The sequence below is a fragment of the Vulpes vulpes genome, chromosome 9 (assembly GCF_048418805.1).
Source record: "Vulpes vulpes isolate BD-2025 chromosome 9, VulVul3, whole genome shotgun sequence".
In the NCBI taxonomy this organism is placed as follows: domain Eukaryota; kingdom Metazoa; phylum Chordata; class Mammalia; order Carnivora; family Canidae; genus Vulpes; species Vulpes vulpes.
Window position 1 is genome coordinate 34,060,509 of NC_132788.1, and position 13,864 is coordinate 34,074,372.

Consider the following 13,864-nt stretch of genomic DNA (forward strand, 5'->3'; position numbering starts at 1 on the left):
AACAGAGACCTGAAGGAGGCTCACAATGAACCACATGGTTGTTCAGGGGAAGAACATTCCCAGAAGCACCAGCAAATACACCAGGGAGGAGTGGTCCTGGCATGGTCACAGAACAGCAAGCAAGCCAGTGAGCTGGGGCAGAATGAATGACACAGAGGAGGAGAAGACGGTGTGAAAAAGGTGAAAGAACACCAAATCATCTAAGAACTTGAGGCCATTGTAAGGATTGAAGCTCTTATTATAAGAAAAAAGTAGTCATTAAAGGGGCCATGGGCAGAGAGGGGACAAGACCCAGCACCTTTCCAGAAGAATCACTGGCTGTTACATGGAAAACAACCCATGGAAAAGACAGGGTGGGAGCAGAGGCTATCTGGACAGTCCTTTAACTCAGAGATGGCAACTCAAGACTGGATACATTTTCTGACAGAAGAGCATGCAGTATAAGAGAAAGAGAAGAGAACAATCCTTGTTTCTGGCCTGAGCACACGCAAGGTCAGGGATGCTGCCACCTGAGATGGAGAAGGCTAGGAAGGGAAATGCAGAAGTTCACCTGGAGACATGTGTAGCTAGTCAGACAGAGCAGACTAGCACATTGAGCAGGTCCAGGCCAGGATTTAAATTTGGGAGTCTTTAGCATATAAATCCTAACTGAAGGCATGAAACTAGAGGAGCTCATCAAGGGAAGACAGATGCTCCTTTCTGCTGGGAACCTCCACCGTTCGGTTAAAGAGGAGGAAAAAGTGAAAGAGGACGAGGTAAGGCACTAGCCAAATAAGGGGAAAACCCAGAGGTATCCTGGGAGTCAAATGAACAAAGGCTCTGATGAGGAGTCATGTGTGCTGACAGCCAAGTCACATGAGGACTGAGTGGCTACTGCGCGACCATAGGGAAGAAGCTGGTGACCACAACAAGAGCAGTTTTGGAGCAGTGGTGTGTACAGAAGTAGAAAGAGACACCACTTTCAAGGAGTTTTGCTACGAAGAAACAGGGTTGTGGCTGAGGGAGTATGGAGGCAAGAGAGATTTTAAAAAGTAACAGCCAGTGTGCACACTGACGGCAAGATTCAGTAGAGTGGAAAATGGATGCTGTTAGAGAAACAAGAAATGCTGGAGTAGGGCCATAGATGGTACCAGGAGACCTGGTAATATAAGCAGAAGAGTCTCATAAGGAACGGAGGCAGAGCACACAGGCTCGGACACCAGGGCAGCATCACCGGTTGGATCAAGGGGACGTTCTCAGCTGTGTAGAGTAGGGTCTTTCTTCAGAGGGAAGTGAGGCCACATGTGGGAAGTTTGAGAAGGCAGGGGAGTGAAATGGAATCGAAGAGTGGGAGAGAAGAGAGCATGGAAACAACACAGGCCCATTTGTGGTTTGTGCTTGTGACTTTTAAAATGGACCTGTTAAAAAATAAAATAAAATAAATAAAATAAATAAAATAAATAAAATAAATAAAATAAAATAAAATAAAATAAAATAAAATAAATAAAATAAAATAAATAAAATAAAATAAATAAAATAAAATAAATAAAATAAAATAAATAAATAAAAAATAAAATAAAATAAAATAATAAAATAAAATAAAATAAAATAAAATAAATAAAAAATAAAATGGCTTTGTTCTCCATTAAATGTTTCTTCCCATTAAATGTTATGGGCACAAAGATAAAGTAGGCAAGAAATGCCAGGCCTATAGTCTTGCCAACAAAATATGACTTGAGAAAAGGGAGTAAAGAATGTATTTATAGAAATGATTAGAGCAACTGACTCTAGGATTTAGAAAATAAGAGGGTGAGGAAAATCAATGAATTCGAAAGTCCTAATGGGACTGAAAGATTAGAGTAATAGAGGGAATGGAAAATATTAATAATACTTGGTCACAATGAGCTAATTAAAAATAGGATTTAAAATAACTAGAATATGTGTGACAATGTTTTCTTTGAATTCTACAAAACTTTTTGATTTGCATAAATACATAAATAAGTAAATAAAGTAACAGAGTTTTTAAGTTTTAATATCTGGGAGATAAGAGGTCTTCTAGTCCTAAAGCATGGGGATGGGAATCCTCAAAATCCATTTATCTGTATCCTCTTCTTTATCTATTTATCTGTCGATGGACATCTGGGGTCTTTCCATATTTTGGCTATTATGGACATTCCTGCCACAAGTACTGGGGTGCATGTACCCTTTCGAATCACTATGTTTGTATCCTTTGAATAAATACCCAGCAGTGCAATTGCTGGGTGATAGGGTAGCTTTCCTTTTAACTTCTTGAGGAACCTCCATACTGTTCTCCAGAGTGGCTGCATCAGCTTGCATTCCCACCAACAGTGTAAGAGGGTCCCCTTTCTCTGCATCCTCGCCAACATCTGTTGTTTCCTGATGTGATAATTTTAGCCATTCTGACTGCTGTGAGGTGGCATCTCATTGTAGTTTTGATTTGTATTTCCCTGTTGCCAAGGAATGTGGACCATTTTTTCATGTGTCTGTTGGCCATTTGTATAAAGACAAGCTTATTGATGCAGATTGCCACTACAAGACTAGTAAATCAGACCAATAACCAAAAAAGAAAAGTAACTGTTAGAGAAAAACAACATACAGATGTAGAGCTGGGAAAGAAAGAGTGAGCAAGTGCTCTAAGGGAAGAATATGAGATTTTGAAAGAGGAAGGAACATGATTATGAAGGGTCCTACATGGCATGCTAAGGAGTTTGCATTTTATCTAGGAAGAAAGTCAACTGAAGGATTTTAAGCAGAAGAACATCAGATTTCATGTGGAAAGATCACTTTGACAGCAAGGGGAGGACAGAGTGGGGAGGAAAGGAAGAAAGACAGAAACTGAGGCTGACTGACTGACTAAACAGAAGAGAAACACAGGTGGGACATGAGAGTTGAGAGGAAGAGAAAGAGTCAGGATAACAAAGATATGCAGAAGATAAAGTCAAAAGAAGTTATTGTTGATGGAATTCAAAGGTGGAAGAGTAGATCTCTTTTTATCCCAAGTGTGAATGTGTAAAAAGTCAGAAGGAAAGGCAGATTTAGTAGGAAGGGGATAAGGTAAGTCTGAAACATCCAAACAGAGCTAAGCAGCTCATTACATAGCACCTCATAGATCCTGGACCCTCAAATATTTTCTGAATGAAGAAACAGATACACAGGTCAGTAAATGCAGAGATCTGACTGACCCTCAGTGTGTAAATGATCAATGAAAACTCACTGTATGAAAATTAGAAGTTACTTGATTAAGAAAGAAAAATCAGTGTGAACTTACGACTTCAAAGACATCCCCCCTTCCCCAGCAGTGACACTACGATAGGCACCAAGAGCAAGGACACCACTGTGGCTGACCGCCAGTCCTCAGATATGCCCTAGTAGTAAGATAAGAAATACGGCTCCTTGGACAATGGCTGATTTCAGATCAGGGGTAAGCTGAAGAAAAACAAAAAGCAAAAAACCGGATGGTCTGAAATAACCACTAGTGAGAGAAAGCAGGAATAATCTCAAACTTCTAAGGGCAATGGCAAAGCTGAAGAAGGACAAGGAAGCTGATGTACCTATAGGGCTCCCACAGGCCAAGCTGGGGCCACTTGATTATCAAAAAGGAAAATTTGTAATTAATTAGAATAACTTGAGTCTATGAAAAGCTGTAAATCAATAATGATGAATGTAAATCCCAGGAAGACAGAAATGTCTTCATCAATAATTCCACAGTGGTTGTCATAAAGGTTCTCAAATATATGGGTTGAAGGAATGAACACCCAAAAGAAAATAATATATGTTTTTTAAAAAATTTTATTTGACAGAGAGAGAGAATGAGAGAAAGAGAGAGAGAACAAGCAGGGGAAGCAGCAGGTAGAGGGAGAGGAAGAAGTAGGCTCCCCGCAGAGCAGGAAGCCCCATGAAGGGCTTGGTCCCAAGACCTTGGGAACATGACCTGAGCTGAAGGCAGACATTTCACCAACTGAGCCACACAGGCGCCCCTGCAGTAATTATTTTTAACTACTACATTCCTCTAATTATGTCCATTCTAACTTTGAAATGAAAAGGACTGATTATTTGGCCTATCAGTTAGTAAGTTTTGGAATTAAACACCTAGTCAGTATAGGAGCCTTAGATTTGTATAAATGAATAGAAGTAACAGTATTTGGTATAAGGATGTCAAACTGATCAACACAACATGGTTGTGTGTTTTGGTTTCCAACTCTTAGCTTATTAATTCATCCATGGTACTACTGTAGTCTTTTTTGGGATGGGGGGGCAGACTTTGGTAACAAAAGAACTGATATATTTTACTCTCTCAAAGTCAGACTACAAAAAATGTTCTTCATGCAGTGTCTCAGATTCCTTATCGAGTCAATGGATGATTAACAAAATGATACCCAGGGGCACCTGGTAGCTCAGCTGGTTAAGCATCTGACTCTGGATTTCAGCTCAGGTTATATTCTCAGGGTCCTGAAATCAAGTTCTACTGCAGGCTCCACACTCAGCAGGGAGTCTCCTTAAGGAATCTCTTTCTCATTCACTGCCCCTCCCCCAGCTCTCTCTCTAATAAATAAATAAATCTTTTAAACAAATTTTTAAATTGACACCCAATTTCTCTTTGACACATCATATAACTGAGATTCTTACAAGACTGTCATCCTTACTAACTTACGTAAGTATAACATAAAGAACTGGCATACCTGTATTTCTTCACGTTCTTTTTTATCTGGAAAAGTTCTTGCAACTGTAGTATACTTTTCAAAAACTTTGCGTTCCTTTTGTAGCTTCCTCGTTTCCTCCTTTTTAAACTCTTCTATTCGAGCCAATTCTTTTGCTTTCTGTTGTTCAAAGTCTGTAATTTCTTTCCTAAAATGACCAAACCATGTTATTAAAGGGACGATCTTAATGGTGTAATCCACATGTGGTACAAAATGAAACACTAGTGACTGCCTGGGATGGAGGAGCTGCTGGTCTTGGTGAATCCAGCTTCAAGCCATAGTACTGAAGTAACTCAGTTAACTCCATGAAGCATTCCTCCAACAAATATTCACTGAGCACCTATTATGAATCATGCACTACCCTGGGTACTGGAGAAACCACAGAGAAAAAAATAAACATCCTTACTTCCATGGAGCTTCTCATTCTAATGGAAGAGACAAACAATAACAAGATAAATAAAATACATGGCACAGGGTAACCCCAGTGGCTCAGCGGTTTGGCGCCACCTTCAGCCGGGGGCATGATCCTGGAGACCCATGATCAAATCCCACACTGGGCTCCCTGCATGGGGCCTGCTCCTCCCTCTGCCTGTGTCTCTCTCTCCCTCTCTCTCTCTCTCTGTGTGTGTGTGTGTGTCTCTCATGAATAATAAAATATTTTTTAAAAAAATAAAAATAAAATACATGGCACATTCGAAGTGTTAATGAGAAAAATAATGTAAGGAATGAGGGTAGAAAATATCACGGAAATTAAAATTATGGATGGAGTCATCTTGCTGAGATACTATTTTAAGTAAAATCTGAACAAACTAAGAGAACAGCCTTAAGGATATCTGGACAAAACAGCTCCAGAGGAGGGAACACTACATGCAAAAGCCCTGAGGTAGGAATATGGCTGTTGTGGTCAAAGATCAGCCAGGAGGGCGGGGTGGCTAAAATCTGAGAGAAAATATAAGATAGAAAGGTAGAAAAAGTTATCAAAAAACAAATAAAACAGAGGGCCAAATGTTGATCAGAGGAACTATCATAACCCAGGTGCATGCTGATGCTCTTAAGAGCATAGGAAGAGTGACATCATCAAGATGGTAGAATAGTTCACCAGCCCATATCTCCTTACACAAACAACAACCTGACAGCCGCACACAGATTAAAGTACTTTCGTGGGATCTCTATCATCCACGAAGGCAGATGAGAAATCCTAGGCTCACCTGCCAAAGGACCCAGGAGGAACCACACCCATCTGTCCCTGGTAAGGGACCTCATGACCTCAATCATGACTATGAAATCTGAAACAGTCCTGTGCCCTGGTTCTAGCCCTGCTGTATTGTGGTCCTGGAGGCAGTCCTGCTCACCGAGGGACCAAGCAGAACACTAAGGGGCCTGGCAGGAGGATATTCAAAAACCTGGCAGGAGCCACACCCATTCTCACTCCCTGTGTCTACGCACTCAACAGTAGACCCAGAAGCAGCCCCAGCTAGCTTGACTATCTCCAGCACTGCTGGACTATGGTCCTACAAACAGTCCTGTCCAACTGGGGATCTTGTAGGAACCACATCCACCATGTCCCTGTTAAGAGACCTGCCAGTTATGGACTCCAGTATGGACTCAGTAGTAGCCACACTACAATCCTATTCAACTGTGATCCTAGAAGCAGACCATCGTCCAGGGATCCAGTTGGAGAAGCTCTGCCAAAACTGGTCTGTAAAGACAAAAAGAGTTTTTTGCCCTTTCAAATATAAAACTGTCAACACAAAACTACATAAGATTCACGCAAATGTGACACTACCAAAGGAAACTAATAAAGCTCCAACAACTAATCCCAAAGAAATGCAGATCTAAAAACTGCCTGATAAAGAAGTCAAAATAACGGTTTTAAAGCAGTTCAGCAAACTGCAAGAGAACACAGATAAAAAACTCAACAAAACTAGGAAAACAATGCATGAAAGAAAACAAGGAGTTCAACAAAGAGATAGAAATCATTAAAAAAAAAAAAAACCCACAAACAATTACTTAAAACTAACTAAATAAAACCTAAAACGGAGGGGGCACCTGGCTGGACCATGTGACTCTTGATCTCAGGGTCATGAGTTTGAGCCCCATGTGGGGTGTAGAGATTACTCAAAACTAAATAAATAAAACTTTAAAATAAACTTTCTTCTGGAGCTGAAGAACACAGTGACTGAAGTGAAAAAATACAAGAGAGCTTCAACAACAATCAAGTAAAAGAATCTGTGAACTCAACAACGAGGAATTTGAGGTCAAAGGAGAAAAAAGAAAAAGAATGAAGAAAACCCATGGATCTATGGGACACTACAAAAGAACCAATGCAGTCACTAAGGAAGTCTCAGAAGGAAAAAACACACAAAATCAACAAACTCCTACTAGACCTAAGAAAGAGAAAAGACTCGAATAAAATTATAAATGCAAAGAGGATACATTATAATAGATGCCCCAGAAATAAAAAGGATCATAGTATGAACAATTATATCCCCAAAACTAGATAATCTAGAAGAAACAGATAAATTCCTAGAAATATACAACCTACCAAAATGAATCTAGACTAGAAAGCCTGAACAGGGGGCACATGGGTGGCTCAGTGGTTGAGTGTCTCCCTTTGGCTCAGGTCATGATCCTGGGGTCCTGGGATCAAGTTCCGCATTGGGCTTCCCAGAGAGAGCCTGCTTCTTCCTCTACCTGTGTCTCCCCATGTCTCTGCCTCTCTTTCTGCGTCTCTCATGAATAAATAAATAAATAAAATCTTTAAAAAAAAAAGAAAAAGAAAAAAAAAGAAAGAAAGCCTGAACAGATCAATAATAAGGAAACTGAATCAGTAATCAAAAATCTCCCAAGAGGGCAGCCTGGGTGCCTCAGCAGTTTAGTGTTGCCTTTGGCCCAGGGCGTAATCCTGGAGACATGGGATCGAGTCCCACGTTGGGCTCCGTGCATGGAGTCCGCTTCTCCCTCTGCCTGTGTCTCTGCCTCTCTCTCTGTGTCTCTCATGAATAAATAAATAAAATCTTAAAAAAAAAAAAAAAAAATCTCCCAAGAAAGAAAAGTTCAGGACTGGATGGCTTCCAAACTCATTCTACAAGGGTAGTCACCTGGACACCAAAGCCAGACAATGACACCACAAGCAAACTACAGACCAACTCCTGATGAACACAAATGTATAAATCCTCAATAAATACTAGCAAACCAAATCCAACAGCACATTAAAAGGATTTACACCATGACCTAGTGGGATTCATCTTTGGAATACAAGGCTGGCTCAACATAACAAATCAATTAAGGTGATGTAAACTAGTGCAGCCACTGTGAAAAACAGTATGGCGGTTCCTCAAAAACTTAAGTATAGATGTGCCATATGAACCAGCAATTCCACCCCTGAGTATATATCCAAAAGAACTAAAAGAAGACGCCTGAATACATATTTGCACACCAATGTTAATAGCATTATTCACAACAACCAAAAGGTAGAAACAACCCAAATGTCCAGCTGTAACCCAAGAAATGCCAAGGATTGACAGCAACCACTATAAGATAGGATAGAAAGCATGGCTCTGCTGATGCCTTGACTTCAGACTTCTAGCCTCCAGAACCATGACAATATTAACTCCTACTGTTTTAAGCCACCTAGTTTGTGTGTACAATTGATCCTTGAACAACATGGGTTTGAATTGCATGGATCCACTTATACACAAATTTTTACAGTACAGTACTGTAAATGTATTTTCTCTTCCTTACAACTTTCTTAACATTTTCTTTTCTTTATTGTAATACATGTATAACACATGTAACAAACCATGTGTTAATCAGCTGTTCTCAGTACAGTATAGTATTAGTATTATTCCAGGCAATAGTACAGTATTAGTATTATTAATTTTTAGGGAGTCAAAATATATGTGGATTTTTGGCTGTACAGGGGGATAGAGCCCTCAACCCCCACACTGTTCAAGAATCAACTGTACTTTGTTGCAGTAGCCCTAGAAAATTAATGCACCAGCAAAGGTAGCACTTGAATTCACAGCTTCAAAATGCTTTTCAAAATTCAATGTACAATGTCCTCATTAAGAGAATTCCCCCCCCTTTTTTTTTTTTTAATTTTTATTTATGATAGTCAAACAGAGAGAGAGAGAGAGAGGCAGAGACACAGGCAGAGGGAGAAACAGGCTCCATGCACCGGGAGCCGGACGTGGGATTCGATCCTGGGTCTCCAGGATCGCACCCTGGGCCAAAGGCAGGCGCCAAACCGCTGCGCCACCCAGGGATCCCCGAGAATTCCCCTTTTAACATTTCTGACTTCACTGGGTCATTTTAACTAAAAAATTTTTATGTGATTGAGATTTAAAAAAAAAAAAAAAAGATTTCACTTCCTTTTCCTTTACACCTTGTTGGATTGACAAAAATTACTTGAAATATTTTATATATATATATATATAATCTTAAAGAAAATGAATCATTATATTTTTTTCCCCAACTTATAGAAGCAAACTTACCTAAGGTTTTCCAAAGCACTTTCTCGTTCAATGCGAAGTTTAGCTAAAGATGTGTTCTCAGCTTTAAATTTTTCTATTTCTGTTTCCAATTCAATAATTTTTTCTCTCAATACTTGAGATCGAGCACTGTCACCTATAAAACAGACCACATCATATTGAATTTCACAAAAGGTCTTCAGCAGCAAAAACATTAGCTAGTTATTAACAGTAAGAGCCAAAAATATTGTAAACATCAGTACTATTAAAATGCATGAGAAACAATGTTTCTAATAACAACAACAAAAATTATTTTGGCCTAACTTTCCAGAAGAAACCAATCTAAGGGCATTATTTAACCTCAAGAGTATCAGTCTGACTATGAATTAACATCACACATAAAAAGAAATTCAAATACTTTAAAAAAAAAAAAAACGAATACATATATTTTTTGTCTTTTTGATAACAGCCAATATTGAAAACTTTATATGGTGATATATAGTAACTAGACTTATCATGGGATCATTTTGTAATGTATAAAAATATTGAATCATTATGATGTACACCTGAAACTAACAGGATGTTATATATCAATTATACTTCCATTTACATATGCCTGGCTCAGTTGGTTAAACGACTGACTCTTGGTTTCAGTTCAGGTATGATCTCACGTTCGTGACATGGAACTATGTGTTGGGCTCTGAGCTCAGCAGGGAGTCAGTCTGCTTCTTTCTCTTCCCCTCTTCCCCCCTTCCCTACCCCAGCTCCCATGCTCTTTCCCTTTCTTTCAATTATAAATAAATAGGGACGCTTGGGTGGCTCAGTCAGTTGAATGGCCAACTCTTGATTCCTCAGGTCATGATCTTGGGATCCTGGGATCAAGCCCCATGTCAGGCTCCCCACCCTGCAAGGAGTCTGCTAAAGGATTCTCCCTCTCTCTCTGCCCCTCTCCCCACTCACAAATGGTCTCTCCCTCTCCAAAAAAATAAATGTCTTTAAAAAGAAATTTTTTAAAAATGAATAAATATATACACATATATGAATAGCTTAAGAACATGAATAAGTAATTCACAAGACAGCTAAAGCACTAACCAACACCAAAATCAAAGTTTACCCCCAATAGTCACAAAAATACAAATTAAGACTTTTTCCATACCAAATTTCCTATTTAAAGAGTAAATAGCCAATACTTGTCCTTCCACTACCCTTTTGAAAAACTTATTTTTGCACAAAAATATGCCTTGTAGAGTTATTCCTAATAGTGAAAAATAATAAGTATCCAACATTAAGGAAATTACTGAATAAAATAATGTGTTCATATAATGTTCTGCATGCATTTTTAAAATACACAAAGTTTTAAAGACAACATATATTATACACTTGGTCAAAAAAGAAAGGTAAGTTTTTTTTTAAGATTCTATTTATTTATTTATTTGAGAGAGAGAATGAGCAGGAAGAGTGGCAGAGGGAGAAGCAGACTCCCCACTGAGCAGGGAGCCCAATGCAGGGATTAATCCCAGGACGCTGGGATCATGACCTCAGCCTAAGGCAAATACTTAACCAACTAAGCCATCCAGGTGCCCCAGATAAGGTAAGTTTTAACAAATACCTGTACCATATTAAAAATACATGGGAAAAATGACTAGAAGGAAATATCTCAAAATGATATCACATCAACTTTGGATAGTTGTAAACACTTTTTATTCTATAAGCTTCCAAACTTTCTGCAAAAAGAACTATTTTTAAAATCAGAGTATTAGTTTAAGTTATAATTTGTATTTTAAAGCACTTATGCCTTCCTAGGCATTCAGAGTTTATAATATGATATAATGGAAAGGAGTTTTTCAACATGAGTTTTAAAAGCCCATCATCAGGGGCAGCCCAGGTGGCTCATCAGTTTAGCACCGCCTTCAGCTCAGGGCCTGATCCTGGAGACCTGGGATCGAGTCCCATGTCCGGCTCCCTGTGTGGGGCCTGCTTCTCCCTCTGCCTGTGTCTCTGTCTCTCTCTCGCGCGAATAAATAAATAAATTCTTAAAAAAAAAAATGCCCATCAGGGATGCCTGGGTGTCTCAGTGGTTGAGGGTCTGCCTTTGGCTCAGGTCATGATCTCAGGGTCTGAGTTTGAAACCTGTGTTGGGTTCTACACGCAACAGGAAGTCTGCTTCTCCCTCTCCCTCTCCCTGCATCCCTCATCTCCCCTCCTCCCCATCCTCGTCATATGCTCTCTCAAATAAATGAAATTAATAAAATCTTTAAAAAAAAAGGTGAAGAATGGTATATAAAAAAACGTGTTTTCATTTGTATAGAAAGATTATATACCCATCCCCCCCGTATATGCTTTCATATGCACAGAATCTTTCTAGAATACACAAATGAAATGGGAATGTAAGTTCCTCTAGGAAAGGGAACTAGGAGTCCATGTCCAGGGAAGAAAGGACACTTCAATTTCACTGTGTTTCTTCTTGGTCCTATTTAGCAAGTCAGTGCATGAGGTAGCAAAAAAATTAAGTAAAAACATAGTCATTTTAAAAAGCGCATACACAAAAGTTCATGTTACACAAACCATAAATTGGGTACTCTCTGGTTATAAAAGTATTATCTCACTTTACAATAAATTAATTAATTCTAAAGCCTTAAGAGGGGCACCTGGGTGGCTCAGTGGTTGACCATCTGCCTTTGGCTCAGGTTGTGATCCCAGGGTCCTGGGATCGAGGCCCACATCAGGCTCCCTACAGGGAGCCTGCTTCTCCCTCTGCCTATGTCTGCCTCTCTCTGTGTCTCTCATGAATAATAAATAAGATCTTTAAAAATAAAATTGAATAAATAAATAAATCCTTGAGAATAAGGCATAGGCTTAAATTTGAAAAATCTGAAATCACAATGCATCCCAACCTTTTATTCTAGTGACTATTATTTAGATCTACAAAACAAATCACCTAATTACACTACTGAGCAATGAGAAAGATTAGGATTTTAAGCATTCTGACAGCAGACTGATAAGGTAAATGTGAAATTTATAACATACCAATACCTATTTTATAATGCTGCTTACCAGGTGGTTGGTCTTGACTTGGGTTTAACTTGGGTTCATTTCCTAAGTGTGAACCTGCTTTTGGTTTCAATTTCAAAGCAGGGAAGAATTTCATCATGAGATCCGATGTAGGAGGAGGGCTTGTGCTCCTACTGGGTTTGCTCAAGTCTTCTCCCTTTTTGACTGGTGCAACTTTCCTTTTTATTGTTTTGTCCAATACACATATTTCATCCTTAGGGTAGGCTGTTTGAGGAGTCCCATAAATGGCCTCATTCCCAAGAACAGCATCATGTTTAAATGAATTCTCTTCCAGGTCAGTCCAAGTTCTTTCATCGTCAAAGTCAATTTCACTTGTACTTATGGATGAAGGTCTTCTTGAGGACTCAGAAACTTTGTTTTTCAAGCTTTCTATAATGACAGACTCATCGCTACTATAATCTTTATCTGACAGATCTAAATCAACATCTCTCTTTTTATCATCTTCTTGAGTCCCAGCATCCCTAAAAGGCCCCTTACCATCACAGACTTGTGGACTATCTTCCCTGCTGCTGAAACCCCTCTCTTTATCCTCAGTTGATGGCTTTATGGTAATGTCAAGTTGCTCCTCGGAGTCTGTGCTACTGTCACTCTCCATGACACCTTCATCATTGCTCACATTCCACCGAGTCTGGTTTTCAGAAGTGCTCATTTGGAATGCTCTCCTACTGACTTCACAGGACTGTTCCCTATATCCTTCAGGTGAGAATGCTGAATCAGGTTGGTCAGGTGTGATTTCACATTCATCCTCATTTCCAGGTTCTGTACAGTCTGGGGCCTCACTGTGGTTACACTGAGTAACAGGATCCAGTGTCCCCATCTCCTGCTGTAGTACAGCTTTGACAGGGGTAGAAGACAGCTGGTGACCTTTGCAGATCTGCTGGTCCCTCTCTAAGATCTTCAGTACAAATGAGGAATTACTGGAAAACGATATTTCATCAGCAGCTTGTTCCAAAAACAAAAATTCATCTAACTCCAAATTTTCCTTTTCCTTTTCTCTTTCCCAATTCTCTAACTTTTTCTGAAGAGAAATATCAAGAGAAGATTCTGACTTTTTCAAGGTCTCATTTTTGGGGCTACTAGAAGACATGCAGCTGACCAGTCCTGCCGAAAGAGGAAGTTTGTCTTTACCTTGTGTCTTATTCCAGACTTTGCAACCAATATCACAAGGTTTTGCACACTCGGGTACATTTTCTCTATTATTAGACTCAACTTTTTTTTCTAGTTTGATCTGGTCTCTAAACTGCCCATCACATTTCTTCCCTCCTGGTATTTTCAATCCTGATGGAGGAAGACTTCTCCTGTTACTATTCTTAAGCACTTTTGGCTTCTGATTGAGTGTGACAAAACCACTCTTGGCTCTACCTTTATTGCTCTTTTTAATGGGAGGGTTCTCTGTACACAGTTCCTTATTTATAAGAGCAGTTTTCCGCTGGAATTGTTGTCTATCCATTTTAAACAGAGGTTGGTCCTCTGAAATGCTCTGATTAGTCACTAGTTTACTTTCTCTCCCTTTCTGAGACTTAGATTTAGCATTAGTAAATCTAGCTAAACCTTCTCCTCGTTTCAAGAATGGTTGTTTTGGTTTTGCTTTGATTAGGAATGACCCTTCTGCTTCCTAAAATA

The 13,864-nt window shown here is 39.3% G+C and overlaps 1 protein-coding gene across 4 annotated transcripts in view; it reads right to left on the reverse strand.

Moving 5' to 3' along the window:
• CPAP (centrosome assembly and centriole elongation protein) overlaps positions 1-13,864 on the reverse strand; it is a 62,290-nt gene that overhangs the window by 21,533 nt on the left and 26,893 nt on the right. For all 4 annotated transcript variants that reach the window (XM_072719742.1, XM_025996616.2, XM_025996617.2 and 1 more), the window contains 3 exons: positions 12,224-13,856; positions 9,194-9,326; positions 4,680-4,845 (listed from right to left, as the gene is read on the reverse strand). In XM_072719742.1, coding sequence (XP_072575843.1) covers positions 4,680-4,845; positions 9,194-9,326; positions 12,224-13,856 — 1,932 coding nt within the window. The remainder of the gene's footprint in view (positions 1-4,679; positions 4,846-9,193; positions 9,327-12,223; positions 13,857-13,864) is intronic.